The sequence below is a fragment of the Cebidichthys violaceus genome, unplaced genomic scaffold (genome assembly GCF_023349555.1).
Source record: "Cebidichthys violaceus isolate CVI_PGR_0920_01 unplaced genomic scaffold, fCebVio1.0.p SCAF_20, whole genome shotgun sequence".
In the NCBI taxonomy this organism is placed as follows: Eukaryota; Metazoa; Chordata; class Actinopteri; order Perciformes; family Stichaeidae; genus Cebidichthys; species Cebidichthys violaceus.
The window spans coordinates 8,280,551-8,297,484 of NW_027176373.1; the positions used below are offsets into that span (position 1 = coordinate 8,280,551).

At 38.8% G+C, this 16,934-nt stretch overlaps 5 protein-coding genes across 5 annotated transcripts; 1 reads left to right on the plus strand and 4 right to left on the minus strand.

Moving 5' to 3' along the window:
* The first annotated feature begins 1,786 nt into the window (after positions 1-1,786).
* LOC137876807 (olfactory receptor 1-like) lies at positions 1,787-9,179 on the plus strand. The gene is made up of 2 exons (XM_068716607.1): positions 1,787-2,700; positions 9,155-9,179. The coding sequence occupies exons 1-2, from the start codon at positions 1,787-1,789 to the stop codon at positions 9,177-9,179; spliced, it is 939 nt and encodes a 312-aa protein (XP_068572708.1).
* LOC137876448 (olfactory receptor 1M1-like) lies at positions 5,728-6,768 on the minus strand. The gene has a single exon (XM_068716043.1). It carries the CDS (start codon positions 6,697-6,699, stop codon positions 5,728-5,730), a length of 972 nt encoding a protein of 323 aa, XP_068572144.1. The 5' UTR covers positions 6,700-6,768.
* Positions 8,077-10,517, minus strand: coa4 (cytochrome c oxidase assembly factor 4 homolog). Its single transcript, XM_068716044.1, has 2 exons — positions 10,394-10,517; positions 8,077-9,697 (listed from the first exon to the last, which is right to left on the minus strand). Exon 2 carries the CDS (start codon positions 9,668-9,670, stop codon positions 9,410-9,412), a length of 261 nt encoding a protein of 86 aa, XP_068572145.1. The 5' UTR covers positions 9,671-9,697; positions 10,394-10,517; the 3' UTR covers positions 8,077-9,409.
* A 1,278-nt stretch (positions 10,518-11,795) lies between these two features.
* On the minus strand, positions 11,796-12,863 carry LOC137876730 (olfactory receptor 1M1-like). The gene has a single exon (XM_068716524.1). The coding sequence runs from the start codon at positions 12,792-12,794 to the stop codon at positions 11,796-11,798; it is 999 nt and encodes a 332-aa protein (XP_068572625.1). The 5' UTR covers positions 12,795-12,863.
* A 1,309-nt stretch (positions 12,864-14,172) lies between these two features.
* On the minus strand, positions 14,173-16,627 carry LOC137876451 (cytochrome c oxidase assembly factor 4 homolog, mitochondrial-like). Its single transcript, XM_068716045.1, has 2 exons — positions 16,504-16,627; positions 14,173-15,807 (listed from the first exon to the last, which is right to left on the minus strand). The coding sequence occupies exon 2, from the start codon at positions 15,778-15,780 to the stop codon at positions 15,520-15,522; it is 261 nt and encodes an 86-aa protein (XP_068572146.1). The 5' UTR covers positions 15,781-15,807; positions 16,504-16,627; the 3' UTR covers positions 14,173-15,519.
* Positions 16,628-16,934: the final 307 nt, after the last annotated feature.

A 16,934-nucleotide genomic window follows, 5' to 3' on the forward strand; every position in this document is an offset into this window, starting at 1 on the left:
GCATGATAAGAAGTACCTAAAATGACAGAAACCATATGGGAAAAAATTGTATTTGACCTTTTGGTCACGTGCCTGCGTGAGGGGGCGGAATTTATGACCTTTACTGCGGCCAGACACCAATACCTTTTGGCTTCACTTTTGGGGATCTGTCATGTCGTCCATCTTTATATAAAGTACTCTATGGTGTGTACGAGGGGAGAGACCATAGATTGTATGTAAGTGGTCGTAGTCCTTGTGACATCACCCATTGGTTTGTGGACTGCCGTTTTGAAGCTTCTGCATTTTGTCTGTCGCTATCTTAGATTACGGTCGTCGCCATCTTGACTTTTTACAAGAGACCATATTTGGGCTGCGGAGGAGTGACGTAGAGACGCTATATACGGCTCGGATAGTGATAGCAACCTGTCAATAACAAGGTAGCTCGCCCTAAAGCATGTGTCCGGCGACTGTTCTGTATGTGAGAAGCTAAGCTACATCCAACAGCAGTACACAAGAGTTTTGGCTTCCTCCTTTGGCTAAACGTTAGGAAGGGCTAATAAATTAGCATCGTTAGCTCAGACCGCCGAGTGTCCCATTGCTGGAATCTCCTCTGAGCCCTACTGTCTTTTTTTATTTCATATTCCAGACCATGTATTGAGATATGTATTGAATTCTCTCTGGAGGGGAAAGATACACTCCCCTTAAGCTTAATTAATGCATCCATGAAGGTTGCGAGTATTTGCACAACCAAAGTAAAATCACACCATCAAGCATGGCCCTTTGTATTCTTTTAGACCTGCTTTGTTTACATTTAGTGACATTGCAGTTTACAAATAATGGACTTGTAGTGTGATAGTGTCAAACATTTATAGCAATCGAAAACGTGCCACTATACATTTAATTGTAATCTAGGGTGTGCACGGCTTCTCTATTGATAGTTGCTCCCGTAGCTGTGCCTACGGTGTAGAAATATGATAGAATCTGAATTATAAGTCGCTTTAGATAAAAGCGTCTGCTAAATGACTGTAATGTAATGTAGTTATTTTCAATCTGTTAACAGAAATACTGTTCCTACATAAGCAGCACCAAAGAAAACATTGTGTTGACGCATTTCTGTGTACCGTAGTATAGACATTTTTTATGTAGTTTTGACACTAAATATGTGTCTAAGTTGTGTAGTTTTGTGACACACTGTAGCAGCACCATTGCAGTTCCAGTGTTACACATATATTGGAATATTGTCAGCAGCACTAGGTCCCTCTGGAATCAGTCACACTGAGTCTCACTTAGTCGCTTTTTGCACCTTTATACCGAGTACAAGCTTTTGATTTGTCACAAATCAGGTAATACTCAAAGTCAAATGTTCTGTGTAATCAATTTCTTCCTCCATAGTTGATAAAACTGATTTATGGTAATTTTTTACACTATTAACTACACATAACTTTTCCTCCTGTCATACTATAACTGCCTTGCTATTATTACATTACAGTATAATCTTGTTTTTACATATGAATTGTGCCACAAACATATTCTTTATCCTGGTAATTCATTATCCTGGTGACCTAAGTTATCTGAGTCGACTGCATCAGGCCATAGATGACATAAACTATGAGACAGTTACTCGTTGACTGAACATGTGACACAGCCAGCTGTGTTTCTACTGTCTCAGAATGAAGGGGGTGGGATATAAATGTCAGGTCTCACTCTGGTGCACTACACACTCGATGCTGTCTGAGGTTTCATCCTGTGTTGTACATTCTTATTGTCTTGTTTTCTCTTTGTACATCTAGGGAAACAGATATTTATAATGACCCCAGAAGAGAAAGCTGTTACCAATTTTAATGGCACATTTGTTCGCCCTGCCAAATTCTATGTCAGTGGGTTTTCCAACGTCCCTCACGTTAAGTATTACTATGTCTTTCTGTGTTTTGCCTATATCATCACTGTTCTTGGGAATAGCTTCCTTCTCTCAATTATTTACCTGGTTAAGACTCTTCATACTCCTAAATACATGATTGTCTTTAACCTGGCTTTCACAGATTTGTGTGCGAGCACTGCTTTCATCCCAAAAGTCCTCGACACACTTGTGTTTGACAGGAGATACATTGTCTATGAGGCTTGCTTAAGTCATATGTTCTTTGTTGTTGTCTTTGGAAGTATTCAGTCATGGACACTTGTCACAATGGCATATGACAGATTTGTAGCAATTTGCTTCCCTTTAAGATACCATAGTATTGTGACTAAACCAGTTACTGCTGCAATGCTGCTGTTAGTGTGGGCTTTTTTTGTGGGTCTAGCAGCGTTTCTTGTTGGGTCTATTGATCGCCTCTCCTTCTGTAGATCTTTGGTGGTAAAGAGCATTTACTGTGATCACGCACCAGTATATCTTCTGGCCTGTAATGACACGTCTTTTAATAACATATTGGCATATGTCACTTTTGTTTTAATCCTCTGTATTCCTTTAGTACTGATAGCACTGACATATGTTTGCATTTCCGTAGCACTGAGCAGGATTGCAACAGGAAAGGAACGACTCAAAGCCTTTAAAACTTGTACTTCTCACCTGATTCTTGTTGCTATTTTCTTCCTACCGGTCGTGGGCACCAACGTTGCAGCAGTAACCACCTACATCCATCCTAATGCCAGGATCATAAACTCATCTTTGACACACATCGTACCAGCTTTGCTCAATCCTATTATATACTCTTTAAAAACAGAAGAATTGCTGATCTCTATCAAGAAGCTTTACAAAAGAAATAGGATAAAAAACACAACCAAAAAAGGGTGAACTCTTTATCTCTGCTGTAATGAAACATTTAGGAGTGTTGCAATAGCATAATTGTATTCATGACCTTTTACTACTTACTTCTCACTTAAACACACTATTATTTTACTTTTAGAAATGGTTATTGAGTGGTAATTCATCATGTACTGTACTTTGCAATGTAACCAGACCAAATAAGGTGGTTGCATTTGATAATACTTCTGTAGCAATACTATGTAACGATCTCGGATTCAAATTGTAATCGGGGTTTATAGTATGTTATGAATTGTTGCTGTGACTGTACACTCTTTGTTAGAACAATTATTTGAGACAGAGATGCAGTAAATAATTATGTTTACATCTGTTGGAAATAAATGGAAATTACAGATACTTTGGGGCTCTCATACAGAGACATTTGGTTAGATTACATAAACATTAGTGTCAGTTCTGAGTCTGATCTGTTACAGTGATAAGTCGATCAATCAACCAGTCGATCGAAGGCAGTTATTCGGCAACGGCAACTATTTTCATAATCAATTCATTGTTTCATTTGTTGCTATTTTTCAAGTAAAAATGCCAAATATTTGACAGGATTGACAGGACATTGACACATTACTTTGGAAATGTCAGAAATTGTTTACTTATTTGAAGAGTGCATTTGAATGTTTCTTTCAAGCCTTTGAGGGCTGGGTCTGGGTTACTGAAATGTTGTATTGAGTGTATTATATTGAAAATCCTGAAAATAAAGGTTTAAAAAAATCCATGCTGTGAATTGGAAAAAGTAACCACATCCATATGTCCATAGTTTTTGAAAGGTAAAGCTTGGTAAAATAATGACTGATATGTGAAGTAAACGCCTTGACAAAAAGAGGCAATCAAGACACACAGGCTGAAAATGAAGCATGCAGGGCTCTACAATGATGGTGGACTTGCACCATCTAGTGGTGTGTACTTGGATTGTACAGGATTAGTGGATTACAGTTGAAATACACAGTATATACCAAAACAGAAACAGGATGGGTTGCTGTGCAACACTATGTTATCATTAGTTGCCATATCGCTAACCAGTAGGATTTTAGTCTTTAGCCTCTATATTCAACTTTGTACAGTAAAAGCTAACGAGTTCAACATAAGTAGTGTTTAGTGTTAAAAGGGCTGTAGAATGACATATCCTTAAAACAAGATGATTTTGGTTGCATGAAATTTCAGATGAAAATAACGTCAGGAGCAATGCTTTTAAAGTTGAATTGATCTGTGTCATAGGAATTAAGAAATCATGTTTTCTCTCATCCCATTAGCGCTTCTGCTTTTCTAGTCAACAAAAGTTGATCACAAATCAGTGGAATCTCAAAGGTTTGCAGAAAATAACAGCAGGGTGAATGCCAGAAGGTGAGGTTTACTGATGCAGGACAGGATCTCATGATTTAACTATCAAGCATAAACTCAGAGATTCCATGTTGATGTGTTATCTCCTCCCAGCGTGGTGTGGGTGTTTTTTAAACTTGCACAGTTCACAGTTGAGTGTCGAAACATCTACAGTGAAGTGGAGGAACATGTTGTGTTTTTGGAGCTGCAGTGGGTGCTAAACATAAGTGTGCCTTTAAATATGTTAAACAGATTGACGTGTGTTACAACACGGCTCAAAGCCTGCAACATAAGGGAGACAAGACGAGTGGTAAAAGTAATAAATATACATTTATTCAAAGAACACAAAACAAAGCAGCAGCCGTGTGAGCCAAGGATTAGGATCCAAAGAAGAGGGGGGCAGCCATGTTCAGATGGTGCGTCTTTATAGTTGGCACTTCCACCAGGCTCAGGTGGGGCTCGTCAGCTGCCGATCAACATCCTGAAAGACAGAATAGACAGCAAACAGGACACAGACCCCTAGTGGAAGGGAGGGATCGTCACAACATTCACAAGTAAGCATGTACTCTGGAACTGAGCATAATAAACAGAGTGACAATGTCATTTTATGAACAACCAGAAGGCCAACTGTCGTATATTAATAACTGAGGGTCATTCATGGTAGAGCTTGCACTGTACACATAAATCCACTAGAGGGCAGGCACTCATCATATGAACTGAGAACCACTGCTCTAATCTATGTCCTCCATTATTTATTAATTAAGTACAGTGTAATGTATTGTTATTCTGTATCTTAATTTGGTAGGTTTATAGGAGTACAATATCAATAAGATACCATTTAGCATATACATTTTTACAAAATCTGAAGGACTTGTCTTCTGTAGTACATGATGCCACACAGTTCTCAAGGACCTCGTTACCCCGTTATCTTGATCCAGTATCCAGATTGTATCGATTTAACCTGAATACATTTACACCTGGTATTAATATTTGTCTCAGTGTCGACATCGAGGTCAGATTAAAACTCAGAGGGCTATTTTGTGAATTTTGCTTGAAGAAAGTGAGTAATCAGTGCAATATGATAACTTGAATCAAGGGTCAAAGGACAGAGGGTATCGTATGCTGTAAAGAGTGTAAAGCCCCTTGAGGCAAATTTGTGATTTGGACTGGAGAAATAAAATTGACTTCACTTGAACAACCAAACCTTTTACTGTTTAAACTCGATCCTTTATTATCTTGGTTGGTAATAGATGGAGGTGCACATTATACAACAGCCAGTAGTTTTAGCTTTGCTAACTCCAACTCCCTTCAAATTAGAGATCATTTTACTTTTTTTCCCCAACAAAAGCTAACATCTTGTTTAATTCATTTCTCAAAGAGTAGAGCTGAAACTGATTTGCTGCAACCATTTAACTATGAAAAAATATAGCTCACAGACCTTAAAAGTGCAGACATTTAATGCATGAAATCTTCCCATGGCAAAAAAGCTGTAATTAGTCTATATTTCAGGTTTGGCCAGTCAGGCCATTTTATTCAGAAATATTGGAACTAACTAAAACCAAAGAAAGGCAGGAGACAGATTCTACACAAACATTTTAACATCTCGCCAAGGTTTGCTCTTACGTTGGTCTTGTCCAATTAGATTTTTTTCTCACCAGAGCCAGAGCTCTGATTTTGATCTCTTTGGTTTTCAAAGAGTAGACGATAGGATTGACGCAGGGTGGGATGCAAGAGGCCAGCGACAGGCTCAGCACACGCTGGTCTGGGTCAATCAGACGCAAATAAAACCCAATAGTAAAAATGGTAATGAGAGGAATGTAAAATACAGCAACAAGGATGATATGCTCAACGCAAGTGGCCAGAGCTTTCACCCGACTGTCTAAAGATTTCATTCTGAACATGGTCACCAGGATAGCCACATAAGACAGAAGAATAAAAGTAAAGGGTCCTACGAGGATCATAATGGTGAGAAAAGAAGCTGCAGACCACTGCATTGTGTAATTATTACAGGCAAGTCTGAACACAGGTGCATAGTCACAGAAATAGCTGAACACTATGACAGAATTGCAAAATGAGAGTCGAGTCATTATACCTGTTGAAAATGCAATTATTCCAAGAGACCAAGACCAAGTCAGGCCGACAATACAAGACATGCGCCGCAAAGTGTTGACTGAGTTCTGACGCAGAGGGAAACATATTGCAATCAACCGGTCGTAGGCAAGTATAGCGAGCGCAATTGACTCCAAAGACCCAAATGCATAGTAGACAAACATTTGTACCAAACACAAGTTGAATGGAATAAAGTTGTCCTTAACGAGGAATATCTTTATCATGCTGGGAATAGTACATGTGTTCAGGAATAAATCAATTACTGCGAGGTTGGTCACAGCCAGAAATTTTGGAGTGTGTAAGCAGTGATTAAAAGAAATGACATAGATCACCAAACTATTGAACAGCACTGTAACCACATAAACAAAGGACAGAAAGATGAAGTAGACACTGATGAAGGGAAATGTCTCAAATCCGATGATATAGAAGCCTGGAGGATGAATGATGAGAGAGTCATTTAAAACGGTTCCGAGAAAAGACATAGTTGAACTCCACAGCCTGTGTTGGAGGACGGCCTCTGCTTAAAGGATCCACAGTCTACAGAACAGAGAAATCAAGTCATATTACACATTAGACCTCTATAGAGACTATAAACCACAAGGAGAATTTTCATACACATTTAATGAGCATAATCATATCATCATTACCAATCCTACCTGATGTTTAGCAGCAGCTTGATGCTGCATCCAAAAGCAGAAAATGGATGACTGCGTGTCTTACCTGTGTACAGCGAGAGATATACTTTCCTCACTGATCTCTTGAGAGAGAGCTTCCAGTTGTTACTAAGGAGACATCATTCAGCAATACCCTATTAATGAATTGATCCATTAAGAGCAGGGCTCTAATTACACTTTTTTCCCCGTCAAAAACAAACATCTGATGATTGTTTTGAATTCTGCAGAATTTGAGCTTTGCACAACACTCATATGTATCCAATGTATCCAATATGGATACATTGAAGGTTACCAAAATGAAACAAAGTGGGTCAGCTGCTGACATGATCTCTGGATCATGAATATGAAGTTGCAGTAACCCTGCACTGCACTTATACTTTAATTTTTACAAATACGATAACTTTATGATAACTATCTTCGTACAAACTGCTGTATAAATCAGAGTCCAGTCACATAGCACTATTGTGAGAGCAGACAGAGTGTCACAAATGAAGCTCTAGCGTAAGTTCAGACAGGAACACTATACTCTTGCATGCCTAAGCCCATAGCTATTTACCATACATCTGCCATCACTCCTCATGCAGGCACACTCATTATTTCCTTGCTCTTATTGTTTGGGGCTGTCAATCATATCAGCTGTCTAGATCAGCTGGTCTCTAGCCAATAGCACAAGACACAAGGATATCATTAGCCTATCATCTTGCTGCTGTCTGTCTTTAAATATGACTGTCTCTCTACCTTCAGTAGTTCATGCTGCTGTTACGCAACCCTCCACCTCCCCATCTCCGCCCAATCTTCGCAGATTCATCAGCTTCATCAGCTTCATCAGATTCATCAGCCTCATCATCCTAGCAACCTCATCAGCCACCATCACCACCAGTGTCTGGACTCCACGGGGGGATTTATACTTTTGCCGCTCAGGGCAATCACAACTTGATCACAAATCTCCTCATCGAGTTCAAGCGCCAAAGAATTTTCTGTGTAACTCACTAACGCATCATCTGTCATAATAAATGTTAACTACTAATCATTCACTTGTCTCTCCTGATTGAACTGTACCACCCGTAGTTCACTCACTGATGGGTTTGAACATAGTGGCAACAAACTCAGAGGAGGCAGAGATTTGTATGGAATCATTATTAAATACATACTGTATGTCCCTGACTTAGATACACTGTACAAAGATTAGCTGTTGTGACATGTTTTATTTTACACTCTAGTATAAGCACTTACAAAATGCTTTGTGAAGTGGGTTTGTACACGTCGAGCAAACACCATGATGTTCCCTCAAGGTGCATTTATCATTAAAGAGGTCATAGTTCGAGTGGAAAGACAAAAATTATCATGGCATATGAAATCTGTACTGACAAAGATCTGTAAAATATACTTCTATGACACAAGTGTAAGCATTTACAGACATTAAAGACATGTTGTGAACAGTGTTTGTACAAAGTGAATTAACAGTGACTAACACATGTACAGTAATGACTTGTTGCGTAATGTGCCACGAGGATGCATTTATCATTGGTGAGACAAAACAAAGACGTTCTAATGAGCTCAGTTTATGATAACATCACCAGTGGATGCTGGTTAATGACCTTTACGGTAACAAACACACCTTTTACTGTTTGAATTTGAGATGAATGAATCTCCGATGCACCTATTAACTAACCTATGATGGCTGCAAGAGAAAAGCCAGTCTGACACTCTCTCCTCTGTCCATCTTTTCTTTTTAAATCAGATGAGAAGTCTTAAGTTCAACATCCTCTTACTGACTACATACCTTTTTTGCTGTCCCAAAGTTTATAATTCAAAACATTGTTGGCCTTTTATAGGTGTTTGAATCACTGACTTACATTCAGTTTTAACATAGATAAGCATTGTTGTTGTGATGTCCTCTGGGCTTTGGGAGGAACCTTGTAATTTCTCACAAATAAAATGTTAACTGAAATGTAAATGGAGTCACTGACACAATTAAGCCCCATAACACAAAGGGTGTTCATATACTATTTATGAAGTTGGTTCACTTAAATTGCTTTCTTTAGATTTATGAAATATAAAAACTAAATAAAAAGAAAGTGAATGTGAATACTGGATCAATATTCGTTTTTATCTCTCTCTCTCTCTCTATATATATATATATATATATATATAAACAAAAAAGTGTCCCTTAAATATACCTTAAATTAAACAATACAACAGTGACCAAGATATGTACAGAGTGCATGGAAATTAACTTTCCACTGCTCTCTGGTGGACAAACCATACAAGACACTGTTTCTAAATGACCTCAAACATGTCTTTGGCATTTCTGTTCTCCCATTTCCTTTATCAGCAAACAGAGAAATCGATACAAACTGTCTGCACTAAGCTTCTATTGGCTGATAAATCACATTTGGTCTCTCCACTACACACACAACCTGAAAAGTCCAAGGCAGGATTCTTTTGTCGCCGATCACACTTTATTTTCTGAACAATAATTAAGTGAAGTACAGTCTTTGCAGTGGGTGTTGTGAGTTCAGCTGGGCGCAGATTGGGTGGAGGTTGGCTGCTGCCGCTGCTTCATCAGCTGTTCTTTTCGTGCGATTTGGAAGTTCATCATGCAGTCTTTGAAAGTCTGGACCTGGCTCTGGCACGTGCGCCAGTCCTGGTGTTCAGCCATGCACTCCTGCACAGCATAGTGCAGCTCAGCACAGCCAGTGCGGGATATCATCTGTTCAACGGGGTCGTCCTCATCATCGTCTTTACGGCTGCGGTCATGGGGTGAAGGGGATGCCATCCTGTTTCAATGAACTCAGTGGGTCTTCTGATGACAACACGTGATGTTGATATTAATAAACAGGTGATAATAAGGTTTCAGTAACAACCACAAAACCTCCCCTGCTGTTCCTTCAGCATGCCTTTGCTGTTCAGGCCTCTTCACAGTGATATCTCTAAAAGTCTGAATGTAAAATCTGTAGTAATTTATTTATTTCAGTCACAATTATGAGAGGGCTGATTTACACACTTGATAAGATACTGCTGTATTTTTTCATTCATTGTCTGTTACATTTCCATTTTAATCATATTTCCTCACCTTGTATGAGTCTTTATGGTTGGTGGTGTAGAATGTAAAGTTATCCTGTCTCATAAGGCACTTCCACTTTGTGAAGAAGTATTTATGTTTTTAATCAACTATTATATCATTTGTGCAATATAAAGATATTTGACTGCTATATAGTTAGACAATACCACCGTACTTTAGCTCCAGTTAGATTTTGAGACTCGGACTTTTACTTGTAATGGATTAGTTTTTTTAAATTGTTGTATTGCTACTTTTTCTCACGTACAGTAAAGATTTGTAAATACTCGTCAGTGTCAAAGTAATTTAACATTGTCACTTAGCTGCACTAACGGCATAACGTTACATTCCTTAACGTAACCTAATGTCACAACTTTATCGAGAACGAGGCTAGCTTACACACATATATGTTCACACACAATCAGCCTCCATTGTTCTCACCTGTTTATTCTCTTTGGGCGAATCTGTCCGTCACTGAAATTACGTTTTCCATAACCTGCTTTCTTCAGGACTTCTCGTAATCAACCTCACAGTCAGCACTGTAGACGCTCTGTGGAGGACACATTTGAGCGGAGGACGGAAGTGTAACCATAAAATGGTTCCGTCGATACGTACATCTCTTCCGCTTTAGAAAACTAATGACAATGAAGTCATTTTGTGAATAAATTCATGAATATGTGAATGAAAATATTGTTTGCAGCGCAGTTTTAAAACAAGTAGAGCAGTCACACTCACACATACACATGGAAGCCACTAGAAGGTTGGCCACATCACCATTTGTTGTCCACCTTCTCTGGATTATTGACAGCTTGTGTTGTATGTTGTTCTGCAATAAGTATCTGTATAACAGGTGGGCCAAGTAGCCTGTAGAATACATAATTCTTATAGCCTGTTACAAAAATGTTGTGTATTCACTAATGAACATTATTTGATAGCCTACTTTATAATGCTTAGAGTTGTTAACATTTAGTAACTAAAAGCTAACTTAACAAAAAAAAACATCTCAGATAATATGATGACCAATGGGCTATGATGTGACTAATGGATCTTGCTACTGATTAATAAGCCTTAAAGATAAAGATGACTGTTTAGCCTTACATATTTTTAATTGGGGGCTAATTTCGGCTAGAATCTTGTTTGATTGCAAACTAAGCCATTGAAATTAAAATGTATTTCCGGACAGACAACGGATAGCTGACGCAGGAGAAAGACAGTTGCAGTTGTAGTCTCATTTGTTTCCATTTCAAACATTTTCACCATTTAATTCAAAAAACTTAGATGACTCAAATTATACAGGAGTTCCACGCAGACCAGAGTTCATGTCCATGCCCGCCATATGATGTGTTTAGTCTACTAAAACCTCATAAAAAAGATTTGGTTGAATATTGGAAAAGTCTCATGCTTCAATATCAGCAATCACGTCATCTGCAGTTGTTCCAATTTGGGGATGAATCTTGATGCAAATATCAAGATGGGACTCTATAAGCATCGCCATGAGAAAGACTACTTATAGCTTTTGTACGGGTTAAGAAATAAGTAGACATATTTAACTAATTTCCCCACAGTAAATGTTACAAGTCAGCCTTGTGTCAAAGTCTCTTCCCTCTTCAGTGTTTACCTCCCGTTAGAATAGTTTTTACTGCAGGACAAGTCTAAGGGCTTAGGGTAGATTATGGTTATAAGTGTAGCAGAGAAAAGTGGTTACGGGACAGTTGGGGTCATGTTAAATTAAGGGGAAACAGACTTTGACAGTTAAAGTGGCCTTATTAAACCGGTTTTAATGAAAACTGATGTCAGAATGAAAAGAGCCCAGGCTTTTGACCCATTACAATTAAAGCCTGAACTACTTATTAACCCTCAAAGGTTTGCTCTTACGTTGGTCTGTGCCAATTTTGTTTTTTCTCACCAGAGCCAGGGCTCTGATTTTGATCTCTTTGGTTTTCAAAGAGTAGACGATAGGATTGACACAGGGTGGGATGCAAGAGGCCAGCGACAGGCTCAGCACACGCTGGTCTGGGTCAATCAGACGCAAATAAAACCCAATAGTAAAAATGGTAATGAGAGGAATGTAAAATACAGCAACAAGGATGATATGCTCAACGCAAGTGGCCAGAGCTTTCACCCGACTGTCTAAAGATTTCATTCTGAACACGGTCACCAGGATAGCCACATAAGACAGAAGAATAAAAGTAAAGGGTCCTACGAGGATCATAATGGTGAGAAAAGAAGCTGCAGACCACTGCATTGTGTAATTATTACAGGCAAGTCTGAACACAGGTGCATAGTCACAGAAATAGCTGAACACTATGACAGAATTGCAAAATGAGAGTCGAGTCATTATACCTGTTGAAAATGCAATTATTCCAAGAGACCAAGACCAAGTCAGGCCGACAATACAAGACATGCGCCGCAAAGTGTTGACTGAGTTCTGACGCAGAGGGAAACATATTGCAATCAACCGGTCGTAGGCAAGTATAGCGAGCGCAATTGACTCCAAAGACCCAAATGCATAGTAGACAAACATTTGTACCAAACACAAGTTGAATGGAATAAAGTTGTCCTTAACGAGGAATATCTTTATCATGCTGGGAATAGTACATGTGTTCAGGAATAAATCAATTACTGCGAGGTTGGTCACAGCCAGAAATTTTGGAGTGTGTAAGCAGTGATTAAAAGAAATGACATAGATCACCAAACTATTGAACAGCACTGTAACCACATAAACAAAGGACAGAAAGATGAAGTAGACACTGATGAAGGGAAATGTCTCAAATCCGATGATATAGAAGCCTGGAGGATGAATGATGAGAGAGTCATTTAAAACGGTTCTGAGAAAAGACATAGTTGAACTCCACAGCCTGTGTTGGAGGACGGCCTCTGCTTAAAGGATCCACAGTCTACAGAACAGAGAAATCAAGTCATATTACACATTAGACCTCTATAGAGACTATAAACCACAAGGAGAATTTTCATACACATTTAATGAGCATAATCATATCATCATTACCAATCCTACCTGATGTTTAGCAGCAGCTTGATGCTGCATCCAAAAGCAGAAAATGGATGACTGCGTGTCTTACCTGTGTACAGCGAGAGATATACTTTCCTCACTGATCTCTTGAGAGAGAGCTTCCAGTTGTTACTAAGGAGACATCATTCAGCAATACCCTATTAATGAATTGATCCATTAAGAGCAGGGCTCTAATTACACTTTTTTCCCCGTCAAAAACAAACATCTGATGATTGTTTTGAATTCTGCAGAATTTGAGCTTTGCACAACACTCATATGTATCCAATGTATCCAATATGGATACATTGAAGGTTACCAAAATGAAACAAAGTGGGTCAGCTGCTGACATGATCTCTGGATCATGAATATGAAGTTGCAGTAACCCTGCACTGCACTTATACTTTAATTTTTACAAATACGATAACTTTATGATAACTATCTTCGTACAAACTGCTGTATAAATCAGAGTCCAGTCACATAGCACTATTGTGAGAGCAGACAGAGTGTCACAAATGAAGCTCTAGCGTAAGTTCAGACAGGAACACTATACTCTTGCATGCCTAAGCCCATAGCTATTTACCATACATCTGCCATCACTCCTCATGCAGGCACACTCATTATTTCCTTGCTCTTATTGTTTGGGGCTGTCAATCATATCAGCTGTCTAGATCAGCTGGTCTCTAGCCAATAGCACAAGACACAAGGATATCATTAGCCTATCATCTTGCTGCTGTCTGTCTTTAAATATGACTGTCTCTCTACCTTCAGTAGTTCATGCTGCTGTTACGCAACCCTCCACCTCCCCATCTCCGCCCAATCTTCGCAGATTCATCAGCTTCATCAGCTTCATCAGATTCATCAGCCTCATCATCCTAGCAACCTCATCAGCCACCATCACCACCAGTGTCTGGACTCCACGGGGGGGATTTATACTTTTGCCGCTCAGGGCAATCACAACTTGATCACAAATCTCCTCATCGAGTTCAAGCGCCAAAGAATTTTCTGTGTAACTCACTAACGCATCATCTGTCATAATAAATGTTAACTACTAATCATTCACTTGTCTCTCCTGATTGAACTGTACCACCCGTAGTTCACTCACTGATGGGTTTGAACATAGTGGCAACAAACTCAGAGGAGGCAGAGATTTGTATGGAATCATTATTAAATACATACTGTATGTCCCTGACTTAGATACACTGTACAAAGATTAGCTGTTGTGACATGTTTTATTTTACACTCTAGTATAAGCACTTACAAAATGCTTTGTGAAGTGGGTTTGTACACGTCGAGCAAACACCATGATGTTCCCTCAAGGTGCATTTATCATTAAAGAGGTCATAGTTCGAGTGGAAAGACAAAAATTATCATGGCATATGAAATCTGTACTGACAAAGATCTGTAAAATATACTTCTATGACACAAGTGTAAGCATTTACAGACATTAAAGACATGTTGTGAACAGTGTTTGTACAAAGTGAATTAACAGTGACTAACACATGTACAGTAATGACTTGTTGCGTAATGTGCCACGAGGATGCATTTATCATTGTTGAGACAAAACAAAGACGTTCTAATGAGCTCAGTTTATGATAACATCACCAGTGGATGCTGGTTAATGACCTTTACGGTAACAAACACACCTTTTACTGTTTGAATTTGAGATGAATGAATCTCCGATGCACCTATTAACTAACCTATGATGGCTGCAAGAGAAAAGCCAGTCTGACACTCTCTCCTCTGTCCATCTTTTCTTTTTAAATCAGATGAGAAGTCTTAAGTTCAACATCCTCTTACTGACTACATACCTTTTTTGCTGTCCCAAAGTTTATAATTCAAAACATTGTTGGCCTTTTATAGGTGTTTGAATCACTGACTTACATTCAGTTTTAACATAGATAAGCATTGTTGTTGTGATGTCCTCTGGGCTTTGGGAGGAACCTTGTAATTTCTCACAAATAAAATGTTAACTGAAATGTAAATGGAGTCACTGACACAATTAAGCCCCATAACACAAAGGGTGTTCATATACTATTTATGAAGTTGGTTCACTTAAATTGCTTTCTTTAGATTTATGAAATATAAAAACTAAATAAAAAGAAAGTGAATGTGAATACTGGATCAATATTCGTTTTTATCTCTCTCTCTCTCTCTATATATATATATATATATATATATATATATATATATATAAACAAAAAAGTGTCCCTTAAATATACCTTAAATTAAACAATACAACAGTGACCAAGATATGTACAGAGTGCATGGAAATTAACTTTCCACTGCTCTCTGGTGGACAAACCATACAAGACACTGTTTCTAAATGACCTCAAACATGTCTTTGGCATTTCTGTTCTCCCATTTCCTTTATCAGCAAACAGAGAAATCGATACAAACTGTCTGCACTAAGCTTCTATTGGCTGATAAATCACATTTGGTCTCTCCACTACACACACAACCTGAAAAGTCCAAGGCAGGATTCTTTTGTCGCCGATCACACTTTATTTTCTGAACAATAATTAAGTGAAGTACAGTCTTTGCAGTGGGTGTTGTGAGTTCAGCTGGGCGCAGATTGGGTGGAGGTTGGCTGCTGCCGCTGCTTCATCAGCTGTTCTTTTCGTGCGATTTGGAAGTTCATCATGCAGTCTTTGAAAGTCTGGACCTGGCTCTGGCACGTGCGCCAGTCCTGGTGTTCAGCCATGCACTCCTGCACAGCATAGTGCAGCTCAGCACAGCCAGTGCGGGATATCATCTGTTCAACGGGGTCGTCCTCATCATCGTCTTTACGGCTGCGGTCATGGGGTGAAGGGGATGCCATCCTGTTTCAATGAACTCAGTGGGTCTTCTGATGACAACACGTGATGTTGATATTAATAAACAGGTGATAATAAGGTTTCAGTAACAACCACAAAACCTCCCCTGCTGTTCCTTCAGCATGCCTTTGCTGTTCAGGCCTCTTCACAGTGATATCTCTAAAAGTCTGAATGTAAAATCTGTAGTAATTTATTTATTTCAGTCACAATTATGAGAGGGCTGATTTACACACTTGATAAGATACTGCTGTATTTTTTCATTCATTGTCTGTTACATTTCCATTTTAATCATATTTCCTCACCTTGTATGAGTCTTTATGGTTGGTGGTGTAGAATGTAAAGTTATCCTGTCTCATAAGGCACTTCCACTTTGTGAAGAAGTATTTATGTTTTTAATCAACTATTATATCATTTGTGCAATATAAAGATATTTGACTGCTATATAGTTAGACAATACCACCGTACTTTAGCTCCAGTTAGATTTTGAGACTCGGACTTTTACTTGTAATGGATTAGTTTTTTTAAATTGTTGTATTGCTACTTTTTCTCACGTACAGTAAAGATTTGTAAATACTCGTCAGTGTCAAAGTAATTTAACATTGTCACTTAGCTGCACTAACGGCATAACGTTACATTCCTTAACGTAACCTAATGTCACAACTTTATCGAGAACGAGGCTAGCTTACACACATATATGTTCACACACAATCAGCCTCCATTGTTCTCACCTGTTTATTCTCTTTGGGCGAATCTGTCCGTCACTGAAATTACGTTTTCCATAACCTGCTTTCTTCAGGACTTCTCGTAATCAACCTCACAGTCAGCACTGTAGACGCTCTGTGGAGGACACATTTGAGCGGAGGACGGAAGTGTAACCATAAAATGGTTCCGTCGATACGTACATCTCTTCCGCTTTAGAAAACTAATGACAATGAAGTCATTTTGTGAATAAATTCATGAATATGTGAATGAAAATATTGTTTGCAGCGCAGTTTTAAAACAAGTAGAGCAGTCACACTCACACATACACATGGAAGCCACTAGAAGGTTGGCCACATCACCATTTGTTGTCCACCTTCTCTGGATTATTGACAGCTTGTGTTGTATGTTGTTCTGCAATAAGTATCTGTATAACAGGTGGGCCAAGTAGCCTGTAGAA

Bases quoted from the DNA above. Each gene is read 5' to 3' on its own strand.
- LOC137876807 (XM_068716607.1), top strand. From the start codon at position 1,787: ATGACCCCAGAAGAGAAAGCTGTTACCAATTTTAATGGCACATTTGTT. The intron at 2,701-9,154 runs ATTGCTGATCTC...TGGTGGACAAAC, and splicing joins TACTCTTTAAAAACAGAAGA to CATACAAGACACTGTTTCTA.
- LOC137876448 (XM_068716043.1), bottom strand. From the start codon at position 6,699: ATGTCTTTTCTCGGAACCGTTTTAAATGACTCTCTCATCATTCATCCT.
- coa4 (XM_068716044.1), bottom strand. From the start codon at position 9,670: ATGGCATCCCCTTCACCCCATGACCGCAGCCGTAAAGACGATGATGAG.
- LOC137876730 (XM_068716524.1), bottom strand. From the start codon at position 12,794: ATGTCTTTTCTCAGAACCGTTTTAAATGACTCTCTCATCATTCATCCT.
- LOC137876451 (XM_068716045.1), bottom strand. From the start codon at position 15,780: ATGGCATCCCCTTCACCCCATGACCGCAGCCGTAAAGACGATGATGAG.